This window comes from Mytilinidion resinicola (genome assembly GCF_010093595.1).
Source record: "Mytilinidion resinicola strain CBS 304.34 unplaced genomic scaffold BDZ99scaffold_33, whole genome shotgun sequence".
NCBI classification, from domain to species: domain Eukaryota; kingdom Fungi; phylum Ascomycota; class Dothideomycetes; order Mytilinidiales; family Mytilinidiaceae; genus Mytilinidion; species Mytilinidion resinicola.
The window spans coordinates 353291-368779 of NW_022985469.1; the positions used below are offsets into that span (position 1 = coordinate 353291).

The 15489-nt window shown below is 50.9% G+C and overlaps 10 protein-coding genes across 10 annotated transcripts; 4 read left to right on the forward strand and 6 right to left on the reverse strand.

Annotated features, from left to right (window-relative positions):
- Positions 1-12: 12 nt before the first annotated feature.
- BDZ99DRAFT_483051 (uncharacterized protein) lies at positions 13-1192 on the reverse strand (the record flags this gene model as incomplete). Its single annotated transcript, XM_033722544.1, has 6 exons — positions 13-246; positions 296-466; positions 515-592; positions 645-702; positions 752-845; positions 898-1192. The coding sequence occupies 6 exons, from the start codon at positions 1190-1192 to the stop codon at positions 13-15; spliced, it is 930 nt and encodes a 309-aa protein (XP_033569287.1).
- A 631-nt stretch (positions 1193-1823) lies between these two features.
- Positions 1824-2339, reverse strand: BDZ99DRAFT_349450 (uncharacterized protein; the record flags this gene model as incomplete). The annotated part of the gene is made up of 1 exon (XM_033714488.1): positions 1824-2339. A coding segment is annotated over one exon (516 nt), but the record flags the coding sequence as incomplete, so codon positions are not given.
- Positions 2340-3128: 789 nt separating this feature from the next.
- BDZ99DRAFT_455114 (uncharacterized protein) lies at positions 3129-4743 on the forward strand (the record flags this gene model as incomplete). The annotated part of the gene is made up of 3 exons (XM_033718427.1): positions 3129-3185; positions 3247-3732; positions 3787-4743. The coding sequence occupies 3 exons, from the start codon at positions 3129-3131 to the stop codon at positions 4621-4623; spliced, it is 1380 nt and encodes a 459-aa protein (XP_033569289.1). The 3' UTR covers positions 4624-4743.
- BDZ99DRAFT_512586 (uncharacterized protein) lies at positions 4736-6349 on the reverse strand. Its single transcript, XM_033724644.1, has 5 exons — positions 5864-6349; positions 5663-5811; positions 5520-5615; positions 5073-5435; positions 4736-5010 (listed from the first exon to the last, which is right to left on the reverse strand). The coding sequence occupies exons 1-5, from the start codon at positions 6046-6048 to the stop codon at positions 4829-4831; spliced, it is 975 nt and encodes a 324-aa protein (XP_033569290.1). The 5' UTR covers positions 6049-6349; the 3' UTR covers positions 4736-4828.
- A 241-nt stretch (positions 6350-6590) lies between these two features.
- BDZ99DRAFT_504061 (uncharacterized protein) lies at positions 6591-7494 on the reverse strand. Its single transcript, XM_033724011.1, has 3 exons — positions 7329-7494; positions 7159-7277; positions 6591-7106 (listed from the first exon to the last, which is right to left on the reverse strand). Exons 1-3 carry the CDS (start codon positions 7386-7388, stop codon positions 6638-6640), a joined length of 648 nt encoding a protein of 215 aa, XP_033569291.1. The 5' UTR covers positions 7389-7494; the 3' UTR covers positions 6591-6637.
- Positions 7495-7835: 341 nt separating this feature from the next.
- On the forward strand, positions 7836-9911 carry BDZ99DRAFT_504062 (cyclohexanone monooxygenase; the record flags this gene model as incomplete). Its single annotated transcript, XM_033724012.1, has 4 exons — positions 7836-8038; positions 8097-8334; positions 8381-8687; positions 8742-9911. The coding sequence occupies 4 exons, from the start codon at positions 7836-7838 to the stop codon at positions 9746-9748; spliced, it is 1755 nt and encodes a 584-aa protein (XP_033569292.1). The 3' UTR covers positions 9749-9911.
- A 233-nt stretch (positions 9912-10144) lies between these two features.
- BDZ99DRAFT_551690 (NAD(P)-binding protein) lies at positions 10145-11169 on the forward strand (the record flags this gene model as incomplete). Its single annotated transcript, XM_033727033.1, has 5 exons — positions 10145-10187; positions 10242-10614; positions 10691-10814; positions 10865-10917; positions 10971-11169. 5 exons carry the CDS (start codon positions 10145-10147, stop codon positions 11167-11169), a joined length of 792 nt encoding a protein of 263 aa, XP_033569293.1.
- A 96-nt stretch (positions 11170-11265) lies between these two features.
- On the reverse strand, positions 11266-12168 carry BDZ99DRAFT_401779 (NAD(P)-binding protein; the record flags this gene model as incomplete). The annotated part of the gene is made up of 1 exon (XM_033716256.1): positions 11266-12168. One exon carries the CDS (start codon positions 12166-12168, stop codon positions 11266-11268), a length of 903 nt encoding a protein of 300 aa, XP_033569294.1.
- Positions 12169-12869: 701 nt separating this feature from the next.
- Positions 12870-14054, forward strand: BDZ99DRAFT_483059 (uncharacterized protein; the record flags this gene model as incomplete). The annotated part of the gene is made up of 2 exons (XM_033722545.1): positions 12870-13139; positions 13179-14054. The coding sequence occupies 2 exons, from the start codon at positions 12870-12872 to the stop codon at positions 14052-14054; spliced, it is 1146 nt and encodes a 381-aa protein (XP_033569295.1).
- Positions 14055-14263: 209 nt separating this feature from the next.
- Positions 14264-15037, reverse strand: BDZ99DRAFT_401702 (carboxymuconolactone decarboxylase; the record flags this gene model as incomplete). The annotated part of the gene is made up of 1 exon (XM_033716246.1): positions 14264-15037. One exon carries the CDS (start codon positions 15035-15037, stop codon positions 14264-14266), a length of 774 nt encoding a protein of 257 aa, XP_033569296.1.
- Between the last annotated feature and the right edge of the window lie 452 nt (positions 15038-15489).

Genomic DNA, 15489 nt, shown 5'->3' on the forward strand with positions numbered 1-15489 from the left:
TATAAATTTGGCTTACCCATCGTTCTTCAACGCCTCTGCGTACGCCAGTCCTTCGTCCCGGAGCGGATCCATGCCACCGACTTGAATGACTACTTCCATTAGCACGGAAAAGTTCGCACCAATGCTCTGTGAAGAGAACATACGAGCAGGAGGTAACGCAGCGTGTGTCGCTGCAAGCAATGGATTTGCCCGTACATCGGGTCCGCCTTCGGGATAGTATTGATCTTTGCCGTAGCCGTTAGCTATCTTCACCACACGACGAAAATAGCGGGAAAGCGTTACCCCAAAACCAAACCATCATGTTCCCGTTGATAGTAGGCGCCTCCGCGTTCTGGACATAGCTGTTCAACTCGTACTTATCGTGCGGAAACTGCTTTGGATGACATGTGACGGGTATGTTAAGTAGCTGCCCTATCACACCGTTGAGAGCGTCTTCTTCGCGCAGCTCAATGGCAATACTTGCGGCCTATGTTGTTACAGCCCCTGGTTTTGAAAGGGAAGTGGAGTGACTTACTATACTTGCGCCAGCACTGCTTCCGCCCAGTATCACTTTTTTCGGGTCGATCTTGAGCTGTGTCGCGTTCTTGATGATCTGGATACCCATTAGTGCAAGAAGTGTATCTGTAGGTTTTGCAACGGCTCACCCAGTGGTACGCGTCGTAGCAATCGTTGAAAGCAGTTGGGAACTTATGCTCTGGTGCTCTACCACTCATCAATCACCATCCAGAAAACGCTCGAGTAGCAATCTCACCTTCGAAAATCAACACTGATGACCGCCATACCATTCCGCACGCAAACAGTTCTCGCCATCGCGTTCTCCGAATCGTGTCCGCCAACCACAAACCCTGCCAACACCATTAAATCTTACCCAGATCTCCGCGACATAGGAGCTCTCACCTCCCCCATGACACACAAACAGCAGCGGTAACACTTCATCTATATTGCTTTCCGGCCTCCAAACCCTCAATTCTACTTCCGTCCCATCACGTGTCGGGATCATCTCGTGCGTAATGCTGAAGCCGTCCACAGGCACACACGCCGAATACGAGGCGCGAGTGCCGCCCCAATTGCCTCGAAACTCATCCATAGTCGTGTACGTCCATATCTTCTTGAACGCTGCGTTGACGCCGGGGATGAGGGGTGCGAAGTCGGGGTTTACGGTGGAGAGGTGGGCGTATTGGAGGGTGGACATGATTGGGACTTGGGGATTCGATTTTGAATGAATAGGGGGAAATGGAAGATGCGTGTATGACTAGAGTATATTATAGATTCGTGCATAGGATGTGGATTGTATCTTTAAAGTCGGAGGTGTTGGACGGAATCCGGAATGATGGTGGTCCCGATGGGGTTTAGCCGCGGCTTTGGATGAAGTGGTTTTTGCGGTGCCCTGTCTACACCCACCTTCAATGTACACGATGCTTGCTGGACACTTGATTTAACGTTTTTGGATCGCGGGACTTCTTTTGGGTCATGGATTCAATCATATGCAGAGCGCCTCTGGATTCTGGAGCCGAGGCTGGCTAGCGTGACGGTGAAAGGCGACGCTTTTTTCTTTACCCTCGAGAAGAGCAGCTTCCACATTTCTCATTTCATCATTATATCAACTTACGATTCATTCAAGTATGCATGCTTAATTTTAGGGTATGGAAGCTGTTACTTTAAGAGCTACAGGTTCAATCTTACAAAAGGTTAAAATCAGAAAGCCATTGAACTCAGCGCATCAAACCCAACGAACTCCTAATATCATACACAGACATGTAAACCGCATGCCAAGATTAAGGTCCATCTTCCTTCTACGCCCCAGCAACCGCCTGTACAACCTCAGCAACCGCCTCTATCTGCGTCTTACTTACAGCCTTCGCCGCCATCGCGCTCAACACCACTAACTCCACAAACCGCTCATCACACGCGACAAGCACCTCCAGCCTCTTCTCTCCAAGCCCCGGGATCCCCGCCGACTTCAACCGCGCCAACTTGCTTCCCGAACCCGTACACAGCTCGAACCCGCTCCCGGTCATCTTACTAACCTTCCACTTCAGCTTGCCAAACGGGTAATGCTCGAGGTTGAAATCCCCAGAAAGCTGGCTCATCTTCATGCGGATCGGTTCGCCGCGCAAGTTGAGGTCGGTGGTAGAAGTGAGAGAGTGGAAGTTTGCGTTGCCGATCATGCTGCTGGGGTGCGGGTGGGGGATGCCGCGGTAGACGAGGAGGTTGCGTTTTGTGCCTTCGAGGGTGACGATGGAGTAGAGAAGTGGTGCGCTGATTGGGTCGCCGGCATGGTGGATGAGTGTGATGTTTGCGTCTTTCGGCGATGTGCGGACGGAGAGCACGCGCGAGGGGGGGTTGCTGGGGGGTTGGATTGAGGAGATGCTGGAGAAGAGGCGGGATTTGAGACTGCTCATGGTGGATAGTGTGATGGGAGGCGTGTTATTCTCGAGAGAGGTATAGTTGGACTTTGATGGTGGAATTGAAAGGTGATGTCGTCGTTGAAATTGAGTTTCTTCATCGTATATGTATATACGTCTTTCTACTGCTTACACTGACTATCTGGTAGTGGATATGACGTAATCCAAGCATTGTACGACTTGCAAGTCTCTAGAATACTTCGGGGATTCCGGATCTTCACGGTGGCTCGTTGGCACGGTCCATTCTACTTTATTACTTTCACTACGTCTTACAATCCAGTAAATACCTACTACTGGTGCAGCCTTACCGCGCCCTTGCATGGAAATTGTTCCAAGAAGTATGCAGCTCGCAGGAACCTACTTTTATTAGTAATTTTCGTATGGCGGTGTCAGCTCCCAAGAGTTAAATTTCTTTGTTGTTCTTGCTGCGCCCCGGACTTCTAAACCTCCACTGATGTAGTATGCAGATCGTCGCGAACTATGCCGCAATAGGCGTCATGCAGCGCTCTACGGTATACTATAGGGAGCTTCTATTCTTAGTAGGGCGAACTCCCATTGCATCCTCAGGACGCTCAAAAACCGGGCGCCGCTCTTCTTTTCTATGTCATCAACATTTTCTCAAATCAACGGGTCTCACGTGTTATGTTGTATTGCGTGTCAAAGCCCGCCCCTGATTCATAACGCATACGAAATTTCTTAATTAGGCAAAACGCTGCGCTTAACATGCCAGGCGTCCCCTCAGGCCGAGGGTGTGATGGTTGTCGCAAGCAAAAGAAAAAGGTTCCAGCGGCGTATAATCCCAAAAGCAAGTTAGCGTATTCATCGACTGATTGCGTTGTAGTGCGACCAGATAAAGCCCACATGCTCGCGGTGCAGACGCCTCCAACTCACCTGCATCGGCTCCGGGGAGCGCCGTTTCAAATTCCACCAGCAGATGGTCATTTTAGGATCTACACGACCCAAGACGGTCCAGCGGCCTGTTACTACGGTCAGCGAGATCCCACGGAGTCCCAGCAGCAGCGTGACGACGACGGCAGCCAGTGCGTTCGTCTCCGTGCTGGAGGTAACGGACCTGCGGTTTGACCTAACCTATTTTGGGACTTTTCTTAGAGATATTCCGAGTCGGCTAGGTTCGAATAGTGCCTTGGATGCTTCTGTAAAGGCTGTCACGATTGCTCATCGGTCGATCCACACGCGGCGGCAGTCGTGGGAGTTGTACGATGCATATGTTGATGCGCTGAAAACGCTAAGGATCTGCTTAAATGAACACGATAAGTCCCAGACGCCAAATACACTATGTGCCATCTACCTCATAATGATATGCCAAGTCAGCTCCCACTTGCCCATATCCCTCGAAACACTCCACTGACGTCCCATCCAGGGCTGGATCGGCCAACGCGACGACCAGTTCATGGGCCACGGCGAAGCCGTCACCCACCTGCTCAACGAAGCCGCCTTCGAAGACTGGCGCGGCACTTTCGAGAAAGAAATGCTCCTCGCGCTCTGCGTCGTCCTGATCGCCGAAAGCTTTGACAACCCCCGAATCCGTCTCGACACCCTCCTATGGACCCTCACAATGGCCTACGGGCCCCCACGGCCCAACGAAAACATCAGTCTCTACAAGCTAGCCAAGATCCCAACCTACCTCCGGGACCCCCTTACCCACTTTCTCGAAATGAAGACGTTGTACCGCGACATCCTCATTGATTTGCCTAAGTTACATAGCGCACAGACGAGGCTCGCTGCGCTGCCGGGGAAGTTTCACGCGCAAGCGCAAGCGCTCTACGGGACCATTGCGGCCTTAACAGTAATCTTGAACGCTGCACTGCGCGCGTTTGATCCCTATGATGTAGCGCTAGGCGAAGACGCGGCCATGTTCCACAGGGACATTTTGTTGCTCGCGGAAGAAGCAAACCCGTATAGACCTTTGGCAGCTGGGTATATGCCACTATGCCTCGTCTCGTTGTGGGGGGCCTCGACGGACGCGGTAGATAGGGTTGTGGTGGAGCAATTGCTCGCGGACTACCAAACGGACTTTGAGGATGCGCGGTGGACGGATATGGCGAGGTGGTTGAAGGGGAGATTGAACCGGATTCGGAGGATTGCGGCAATGGTTGTCCAGCAAAGGGCTCTTGGTGGCTGTTATGAACCGGTGGATGCAGATGGGGCGGATTTGGGAGAGGCGGTTGGGGGAGGGAGGCAGTGTTGTGTTATGTGAGTTTCTTGATATAAGACGCCTTACAACCTGTCGTAAGCGCTGGAATGTTTCAAGGCCTTGTTGATACCCCCACTCATCGTGTGTTGTACAGTACTTTAGACTTCGTCATTTTACTATTGCTTAGAAGGACCTTTAGAAACCAACAAGTATTCTACTCATGTTCTATTCTACACGGGTTGGAAAATTGCGCCCTCAAGATTCTCAGTTACAGGATAGCCAACGTATTGCACATCGTAGCCACCCCTCCAGTCACATTCAGCGGGCAAACCGTCACGAAGAAGCTCCAGCGCCCTTCCCTCTCACACACCTCTGCTAACTTCTCCAGATCAAAAAGCTCGCCAATCGGCATCCCCCAGCCCGCCAGTGCTGCCTGATGCAGTCGCATAACTACGTCCTCGTCAGCATTCATCAAGAAACCCTCAAGGCATCATCAAGGGCTTTCGACTCACAGCTCCCATCCGGACACGGACACGCCTCAAACGCCACCGCATCCCCCGCCACAGCCGCGAGGTTCTGATCCCACACCCACTCGACCAGCTCCGCCGTCGCGTCCACGCCAATATGCTTGTTCCCTACCCACGGGTCCCCGTTCTCGGGGGTCGACGAGCGGATCCATTTGCTAAGCCCGCTGCGGATCATCAGGATATCGCCTTGCCGGATCTCTAGCTTCGCGTCCGCAATCATGTCTTTGATTTGGGCGAGGGTGATGGCGTAGTTGGTCAGCGCGTCGTAGGCGATGTTGTGTTTGGCTGCATAGCGCACGAAGTCGAGAAGAAGGCCGCGGCCGACGATGCCACCGCGGTCGCACCATGCTACGTATATCAGCCTCCTTCTTCAATTTTAAAAGAACTCAAGTAGGAGATGTTTGGAGTGTGCGAAAAAGAAGCCTCGCAAACCTTGTACCCCAAGCGTCACATCTGTCTGTGTTTCGGCGACATCAGCGTACTTGACGCCGTTGTAGAACTCCTGGCGCTCCTGGTGCGCGTAATGCACTGCCATCCGTTAGCCGGGGAAAGGGGTAGCTGGGTAGATGTCGCACACAATCCGTCCCATTGGCTCGAGCTCTGCGTGTTGAAGCTCACTTCGTCGTCGAGGCAGTACATGCCGAAGTTCTTGGTCAGCACATGGTGCGTGGACTTCTTGCGGATTTCGGCGCCGCAGGGCACGTGGGGGAGGTGGAAGGGGAGACTTTTGGGGATGAGATTAGCATATGGGAGGATTCGTAAAGTGGGTGTCATACTTGAGCACCACGGACTCTCCGATTTGAATCTCTTCTTTTGCCGCCACCACAGCTTCAGACGTTATGAAATTCAGGGTCCCGTATACGTCGCGTGTCCCGTCCTTGTCGAAGACGCCCCATGCGGAGCCGGGAGGTGCGTCGGGTTTTACGGGGAGGTCACAGTATTTGGGGACTTGGAGGGGCATGATGGTTCGCTACTTGGAAAGAGAGTGGCCAGTGGGAGGAAATTGGTGGTGTGAGATCTGGAGGCAATTACTTTCATCTGCTGCCGGTTCAGATCCGCAAATAACAGCCTAGACTCCACCTTAAAGCTTGTCGTATCGTGTACAACGCGGAGGGCGGAAAAGCGTGCGGAAAGATGTGGCTGCGGGGTCACGAGTGTGGTGGGTGAAAGCCGTTGTAACCGAATTCTACGGTTCCAGCTGTGTCTAAGAGTGGTCCTAGTGTGGCGTGATGGCTGCGAAGGTTGCAAAGTCGTGGTAGTGTTTATTTTAGGTATGTGAATAGCAAGGCAGAGAAAGGCGCGGTATTGAGGTCGCGGACCTCGTTTATAGCTCAACCGATTCCCGAGCTGCAAGGAGGAGGGCTACTGCAGCCAATCAATATTCGGGCCTTTTGGCCCAGGCCGGTATTCACGTTAATTGGCTGAAATGGTACTTGTTCGGCAAGGTACTTTGTCTCACAGCCAAGACAGACATAGGCTACGAACATTACAGCGCAATCAAAAGCTGAATTGGATAGTCAAAATAACTGCAGCTGTTTTATATGGACCTTTCACTTCCTTGAAAACCCAAGTACCCTCTTCGCAAACAATGGATCAGGCGTCAGTGCATCTGAAGCATAGCTTTGAGTTTTGATGAACTGATCTGACTTCATATGCGTTTCCATGCAGAACTGCCCCGACTCGAACTGCTCAAACGCGTACAAGGTGTTCGGGGTCTCGTCGCTGGTAGCATAGTGATACGCAAATGTCTGAGGCTCTGTTTCGCTGTGAGCAATCAGATCCTCGAAGTTCGATTCGACTTGTGCCATGTCAGTGCCCTCGGCCCAGGTCATGCGGATCATGATGGTCAAGCCGGCGTCCGCGGCCTCTTCTGAGATACCTGAGCGTATGAAGCCCTTGCCGAATGGTTTGCAGCGGAGTGAGAGGGGCTTCTCTGCCAGGAGATCTGGGAGCGATTTTCTTAATGGATCTACTTCTGGCAGTGCGGCATGAGCATCGCATGCTGCTAGATCCTCGTAGCTATGGTATGTTTAGTGGTATGTGCAGTGTTTAGAGGATCGACGGAACATACATTTCAAACATGGCAATCTGGGTGCCGTCATCTCCCTGTGCTGGAATTGCAATGAAGTATGCTAAAGTTCCTGGATCCTCTCGTGCTTTCTTCTCTATTGGGCGCAATATCTCAATCAACTTTGAAGCATTCAGTCAATATATGGGCATTCAAGAGGTTAACGTCCATACCCCGTCCCGTTTCCCAGGTTGGAGCTTCATCCTCACGTGAAGTGCAACATTCGACGACATTTTGGATACTTCGTCAAAACTGAGAACCAGTGCAAAGCCTCGATACTCGCAATCGTAGAACGAATTTGGATATCTCGTGATGCAATAATGCTATTGTTTAGTTTATCGATAGGGATGGAGGGCAAACTTTGCCCCTCACAAAAGCTCCTCCTACCCCGCAACGCCGGAATTGCCCCTGTCCGTCACGCTTTTCTATACAAGCCAGTGGTTCGAACCAATCCTGGAAATGCTGAATTCCGAAAGACGGTTAATCGGCAACCGAGGCCCCGAATGGCTAACTGGAAATCTATCGTCGAGCTCTCCAACATTCGAAGACCTGAGAGGGATAAAGGGCTGAAGTTCATCGCGGAGAATCGCAATCCTGCCTAAGCATCTTTGAAAAACTCGCAATTGCATCTTGGAGCTCCTCGAACCGCAGTATTAAAGACCAAGTCGACTTTGTTCAACATGGGATCAACCGGAACTTTTGACGGCCTGCCACCGCTTTTCGAGCACTGCATCGACGACTACAGGCCCATCAAAGTCATCTGTATTGGTGCCGGTATTTCTGGCATCTTGACTGCGATCCGATTTCCGCAAAAGATACAGAACCTTACTTTGACCGTTTACGAGAAGAACGCCAACGTTGGAGGGACTTGGTTTGAGAACAGGTGCGCGAATCCACAAAAGTCACTTTTTCCAATCACTTGAGCTGACTTCGATATCCAGATACCCCGGTGTTCGATGCGATATCCCCAGCCACAGCTACCAGTACACCTTCGAAAACAACAATCAATGGAGTGAATATTATTCAACTGGTGGCGAGATTCAGGCGTATCTTCAGCGCACAGCTCGGAAGTATGGCGCGTACCGATACATGAAGTTCAATCACACTCTCAAAGGCGCCACCTGGAAAGCAGACGAGGGGAAGTGGCATGTTACCCTTGAAGATACGACAACCGGCACTGTAAGGATTCCAGTTTTCGTTCGGACTTTTGCTAATGAATCTCTAGACTTTCATCGACACTTGTGATATCTACCTCAGCGCGACCGGAATTCTCAACAAATGGCAGTGGCCGACCATTGAGGGACTAAAAGACTTCAAAGGAAAACTCGTGCATTCAGCAAACTGGGAGGAAGATACGCCACTGAAAGATAAGGACGTTGCCCTCATTGGTGCTGGCTCCTCGGGGATCCAGATTCTCCCGACTATCCAGCCCATTGCGAAAAGGGTAGATCACTACATGTCCGGCAAGACCTGGATCTCGCCCATTGGCTTCGGCAGTCAGGAACTCAAACTTCGGGGAGCTACTGGGAATTGTAAGTGCTCAGTTTTGATTTTGCATGGCTTTTGGAAACTTACAAGAATTGCAGTTAAGCATACAGAAGAAGAGCTCGAGAAATGGAGGAAAGACCCTAAAGAGTACCTGAAGTACAGGCATCACATCGAGGCCATGGTCAATGAAGCCTCTTTGATCACCCTCTTCGGCACACCTTCCCAGAAGGAGTTCCAAATCATCAATCGCGAAGCAATGGCCAAGAAGTTGGAGAAGAAGCCTGAGATAATGGCTGCTCTTGAGCCCGCTTTCCCGCCAGGCTGCCGGCGTCTCACTCCCGGCCCCGGGTATCTCGAAGCTTTGCTAGAAGATAACGTAGAGTTCATCAACACCAAGATCAAGAAGATCGTGCCCGAAGGCATTGAGACCGTTGATGGTAAGCTCCGCAAAGTCGACACCATCATCTGCGCTACTGGCTTCGACACCACACTGCGACAGCCTCTCCCCATCATCGGCGAAGACGGCGTCTCCCTCGATGATGTATGGAATCCTACCCCAGAGTGCTACTTCGGCATCTTCCCACCGAAAATGCCCAACCACATGCGCTTCCTCGGTCCCAATGGTGGTCCTGGCACCGGCAGCTTGATCCATCTCGTCGAGTGTGCGTGCGAGTACATGATTAAAGTGGTGCAAAAGCTGCAGCGCGAGTACATCAAGTCCATCGTCATCAGCCCGCGGGCCAACAAGCAGTTCAGCAACCATCTCGACAAGTACTTCACCAAGACCATCTACACGCAGCCGTGCAAGTCATGGATGAAGCGCGGTAAAGAGGATGGCCGGGTCGTGACGCTCTGGTCTGGGTCGTGTATCCATGCTACCGTGGCGTTTGAGAATCCGAGGTGGGAGGACTTCAACTACGACTTGTTGCCTGAAATTATAGGTAATGAGTACTCGTGGCTGGGTAATGGGCATACGCTTGCGCAGCATGAGGATAGGGTGACGACGGATTATCTTGATAAAGTCAATATCCCGCCGGTCATCAACCCGGAGGAGCATGCGCCAGGGGGTGTAGCGCATTCGGTCACTGTGCCAGGTTTACTTTGAGGCGGAGCGGGAAGGAGTTCTTATTCTTGGATGTATGATTGGTGATTAAGCTATCATTTTATCACAAAGAAGAGGCGCTTCCAATTTACTGCCTAAATATGTATTCTTGAACGATAAATTCGCATGGTATAGTGTCGCGGCTGATAGTCAAAGTGAATCAGGTACCACGAGTTAATACTCAGAAGCAATATGCAGTAATATTTCGCACTTCCCCATAGGGAGTTATTCCGATAGATCAAATTCCGAGCGAGAGGGCGGAACAATAGGACTTGTGATTTTGACATTATACTTAAGGGAACTGTGCTCGTTCAATGCACATCAAAGATTATTCTTAGTCTCCGTGCGTCAACAAAACCCTTCGAATCCGAATTTTGCTCCAAGCCCAAATATCTCACCATGGACTTTCCTGGAGTGGCGTTAGTGACCGGAGGAGCTTCTGGTACATCCCCTAACCAAAGAATAACCCATGCACTTTTATAATTGTGGTTTTCAGGCATCGGAAAAGCAACCGCCATCCGCTACGCCATCGAAGGCTGCAAACGCATCGTAATTGCCGACGTTAATGCCGAACTCCTCCAGACTACCCAGAAAGAGATTCAAGAAAAGTACCCAGATGCCAAAGTCAAGGCCATCACTCTTGACGTCCGTAGCCTGGAATCCGTCCAAAATATGGTCGACGAGGCCGTAGCAGAGTTTGGGAGAATCGACTATCTTGCTAACGTGGCTGGAATTGTCAAATATGGAAATACTACGATACTAAGCGAGGAAGACTGGGACTTGGTGCTTCAAGTGAATCTGAGAGGAGTATTTTTCTGCTCGAAGGCAGTCATTAAGCAGATGTTGAAGCAGGAGCCTTTAATCAGCAAGTAAGAATTACCCCCCGAAGCAACCACTTAGGATGTCTGCAGGAGTGAAGTTAACGCATGTTCCGACCCTCCACAGGAATTCCCCATATCCGGCACGAGGTGCCATAGTAAACGTAGCGTCACAAGCTGGCCTGAAAGGCAATGGAGACCTCCCGTGCTATTCAGCAAGCAAGCATGGGGTCGTGGGGCTTTCCAAATCCGTAAGCTATATGTCGCCAACTGTTATATTAAGAGCTGATCATACCTCTAGGATGGCCTGAAGTTTGCTACCGATGGTATTCGAGTGAACGCGTTATGTCCAGGGTAAGCACAACTCACTTTTATAGGAGTGTGAGGAACGCAGCTCACGACGGCAGGACTATTGAGACTCCAATATTGGGCAAATTGCCTCAAGGTGATATTGCGAAAGAGAGACAAGAAGCCAGGATGAGAGAGATTGCTATGAAACGAGTTGGGCAGTCAGATGAGATTGCGCATTGCATCATGTTCTTAACGAGTGGGAGATCGAGCTTCGTCACTGCGACATATTTGGCTGCTGATGGAGGCTATAGATAGTTCAGGGGGTATGTAGAATAGTATGAGCGTACGCGATTAGTGTCCCCAAGAAAGACACGCATCAAACTTGAAATTGATTCAGGGGGTAACAAAGCCCTACGATACCCCTGTCTCTTGATTTGGCTTCTTCGCTGTCTTACTTCCCATACCGACATAACCACCATCCACAATCATATCCGTTGCGGTTATGAACGAGCTTTCTCCACTCATTAGAAACGTAACGGCATACCCTATATCCCAGCCCGATCCTTGCCGTGCCAGTGGTACAGCACTCGCGTTACGACCCTTGATCTTCGTTCCTGAACTTCGCCCCATAGGCGTATCAATTAACCCAGGCACGACCGTATTCACCCTCACACGAGGAGCGAATTGATACGCTACATTCTTGATGAGGATCGAAAGCGCTGCCTTCGATGCGTTGTACGCAGGCTCCGTCGAAGCAGGCAGGTATTGCGAGATGGAGCTGATTGACACCACCGATCCACCCGCAGGTTGCTTCTCGATATACGGCAGCGCTTCTTGGAGTATCAAGAAGTGCGAGCGGACATTGATATTCATCACTCGGTCCCAGTAGGCGGCAGAGTAGTGCGGTATCGACGCGCCGGCTCCCACAATTCCAACGCCGATCACTAACCCATCCAACTGCCCGTCCAAGGCCTTCAACGAATCTTGAATGATACCCGAGCAGCCTTCTGGTGTCGAGACATCTCCGATGACCATGTGAGCCTTTCCGACTCCTTCTTTCTCGATTATGTCGACGGTGCCTTGGGCGGCTTCTGCGGAAAGGTCCGCTACTACTACTGTGGCCCCCTCACGTGCCATGAGCACGCAGGATGCACGTCCATTGCCGATAGGTGGGTTGTCGTCGAAGGTGTTGACTGATTGGCCGCCGCCGACGACCAGAATACGCTTCCCGATGAGACGGTCGCGGCCAGGCGCCTTTCCTTGGGATTCGAGGGAGACTTCTGGAGGGGGGATGATGTCCAAGACCTCCTCCATTGCGGAACTAACGATCTTTTCTTCTCCCATCTTGATTCGATTCTGGCTATTGTGGCTGACTTCCGGGATTCGGCTTGATTTGTGGGTGATGTCAAGAGTATTACTTTCGAACCTGAGAGCGTGGCACGCGTCGGGTGAGTACTCAAGTACGTAAAGAAATAGCGCTTTGATGGTACGCTTTTGCTATCTCGATCTCTTGTTGCCCGGTTTTGAACGAATTGACTACATCTCGATGTTCGAGGTGGCGTTTCTGGGCGGAACATTCTCGGAACGTCACTGGAAGCTCCTCACGCCCCACCACGACCACCCCGCGTATGTTTTCAGTAAGAAAACAGCGATTTACATGCACTGTCTTGGCAAAGTATTACATAATGTATGTACCGACTTCCGGGGGTCCAGGAAAAAGGTCTCCACCATGTCCGCACCTGCCAAGCTTGTAGCGGTGAAGGTGATCCATGCAAAAGTCCTTGAAAATGATGCAGTAACGGAACCTTGTCTTGGCTCTTCCCCAGAAATCCCCGCGTTTCCCCAGATTTGTGCTAGAAGCTATTGCAAACGATGAAGCTATGCCGGGTATGCGAGCAGAGTTTGTCAAGTTCCGGGATTGTCGGCATCGACGTGAGGAGTATATAAAAGCGCAAGTGAATGAGACTTTAAGCAATTGTAACTCACTGTACTCAGGGGGGCTTTAATCTTTCATCATGTCCTTATTGTTTCCTACTCCAACGTATACTCCGCCTGGCCAGCTACTTGCATCAACCAGCACCGCGGCCCTTCTCGCTAGCTCATTATGCATCCCGGCGCCTCCCAGTTACACTAATCTTCTCGCGCCTGGGTTCGAAGTCCCCCAGGATGGCCCCATTGTGCCTGATAACTACACCAAAGACCTTTTCAGCGACTTTGGCTACGTTGTTCGTGCCAGGACCGATTCCGAGGAGGACCTCCTGCTCTGGCTGTTCCTATATCGCCAGGTAGGCACCGACACGGTGATTGACTGCGACATTTCACAGTCTGCACTTCTCGTCACCAATTATACTGGGCCTGAAAAAGAGATCATGCATAATACTCCTTTCCTGAATAAAGGCCAGAACCTCGACGACTACTATTCGCCCGGATCTTTGCAATGGAATGAAACCAAGGACGAGGTTACGTGGAAGCTAGATGGTCGCGAACTGGCGTCCAGTCCCCCTTACTATAAGGCACGAGGAGAGCATGGCGGCATTGAAGTTAATCTCGATCTCGTGCAGTGGTCCGACCTTTTCTACCAAATCGGACCGTTCACTGAAGTCAACAGTGAGGGAGGCGGAGCTGGTGGCATCCTTCACCTCAAGGCCAGTGGTACTGTCACTGCGAACAACATCACGTACACCATCTCTGAGGGTTATGCTATCCACGAGCGCATCATCACTGCCGGAGTGGTTCCGGCTCGGCTTCAGTACATGGGTGGCCGCGGAAGTCCGTGGTTCAACAGCTGGGGCAAGCAGTTCTCATTCTGGACCATGGGGACCGATATCGGAAACGATACCCAGTCTATTCAGATGTTCATCAACATAGACAATCAGACGATAATTGTTGAGGAGCCGTTGTATGCGCAAATTAATGCTCTGAATAGCTGGTTCGATCCCAAAACGAACCAGATCAATCCGTCGAAGTGGAAGATTACGTCAATCACGGAACTGGGTACGCTGGACGCTACTGTCACGGCTTATGGACGGTATTACTATACTTGGATTCGCAGAGGTGGGACCATCCTGGTGCATAGCTATATTGCGGACACTGTGGCAACGTTTACAAGGAAAAATGGGACAGTGGTTTCGGAAAAGCAGGTCTCTATGGTAGAGTACATGAGAACTCTGTATAATCAAGGCCTCGATGAAGTAGTTTAGGATGAATCTGAGCGGCATCTCGGTATGGAAATTCAAAAGCATTTCACTGAGGTTTCTTCCCCAGTTCCATCTTACCTGAAACCTCATGGCGATTAGTGAACTTTTGCAGGTGCTTTTCGAATGAACACGAAGCCAATCTCAACGCATAGAGTCATCATAATGCTCTCATCTAAATCTATATGATTCCCACCGCCATATCTTGAGTCTAATTAGGAAGCGTTGCCATTCGTAGCAGCACTAGCCGCTGCAGCTAAGATTGGCGCTGCGGACGTCACTCCATCGATGCCCATCAAGCTCGTGATCTCCAACATTTCCATGATCTCATCGGGCGTCGCACCTAGCTTCAGCGCATTGCGCATATGGATCTTGGTCCCGCGTCCATACAAATGTGTCGTCGCCGCATCAAAAGCACAAGTCACGATCTCCCGCACTTTCGGTTCTAGCACATTTGTTTTCGATGGCAGGCCCGAGAAATCGGTATAGGCTTCGAAATAGTGTGGATCAAGTTCCAGGAGGGGATTGAAAGTTTCAGGCCAAAATCCGCGCTGCCGGATGAAGTCCTGTCGTATGCGCTCCCTCTCCGCGTTCAGCTGCTCGGACTTCGATCCCTCAATCCCCAGCTCTTCCATCAAATCAATGAGTATAGGTGCCCCGAGCGTGACGGTGTGGATGCCGACGAGGTATGTAAGGCCAATGACTTCGAAGATCTCGTCGGCAGTGGCACCGCATTTGATAGCGGCGGAGATGTGGGCTTTGACCGCAGTTTCATGGATGGTGGTTGTAGAGGCCGCAACAGCGATGTAGATGAATTCCTGCACCTTGGGAGATAGCCGCTGTTTCTTTTGGGACGCATCACGGAGGTTGATGTAGACGGACAGGTATGCCGGATTGAGCTTGAGGATGGCTTCCCAGTTCTCGTCCCAGATACCTCGCTGGTCAATGAATCGCTGCTTTATCTCAGCTTGCTGCTTTGAGAGAGACATTTTGAGGTTTCTTTCGGGGAACCTCCGTAAAAATGAGTTGCCAATGCTTTGGTGGCTGAAGGAGGGGTACTGCGGTTTACCTACTTGGGCACGAATGAGGAGAGGCAGGAGAGTACCTTACCACGTGGACCAGTTCAAATTTCGTTTCCATCAGCAATTGAAGAGTGACATTGCGAAATTCCGAATGCAAGATAGTCATCGCTAGTGCCGGAATTGGTCTAATAACATGTGTCTGTGTCAGCTTTTGTGGTATAAACAAGCATTCTCATGCATATGTTCACATGAGACTTGGTGTTTCATTTCATCCTCCTTCACCCTTTTGAAAATACTTCCTATATGCTGCGTTCTTCTTCTGCTTCTCAAAAAGCATTTGACGTGTCGCCTATCCGAGAATAATGGCACCAGTGTCACAACGCGTCGTTCATTGGTCACGCTACACCCCACTTGCGAGC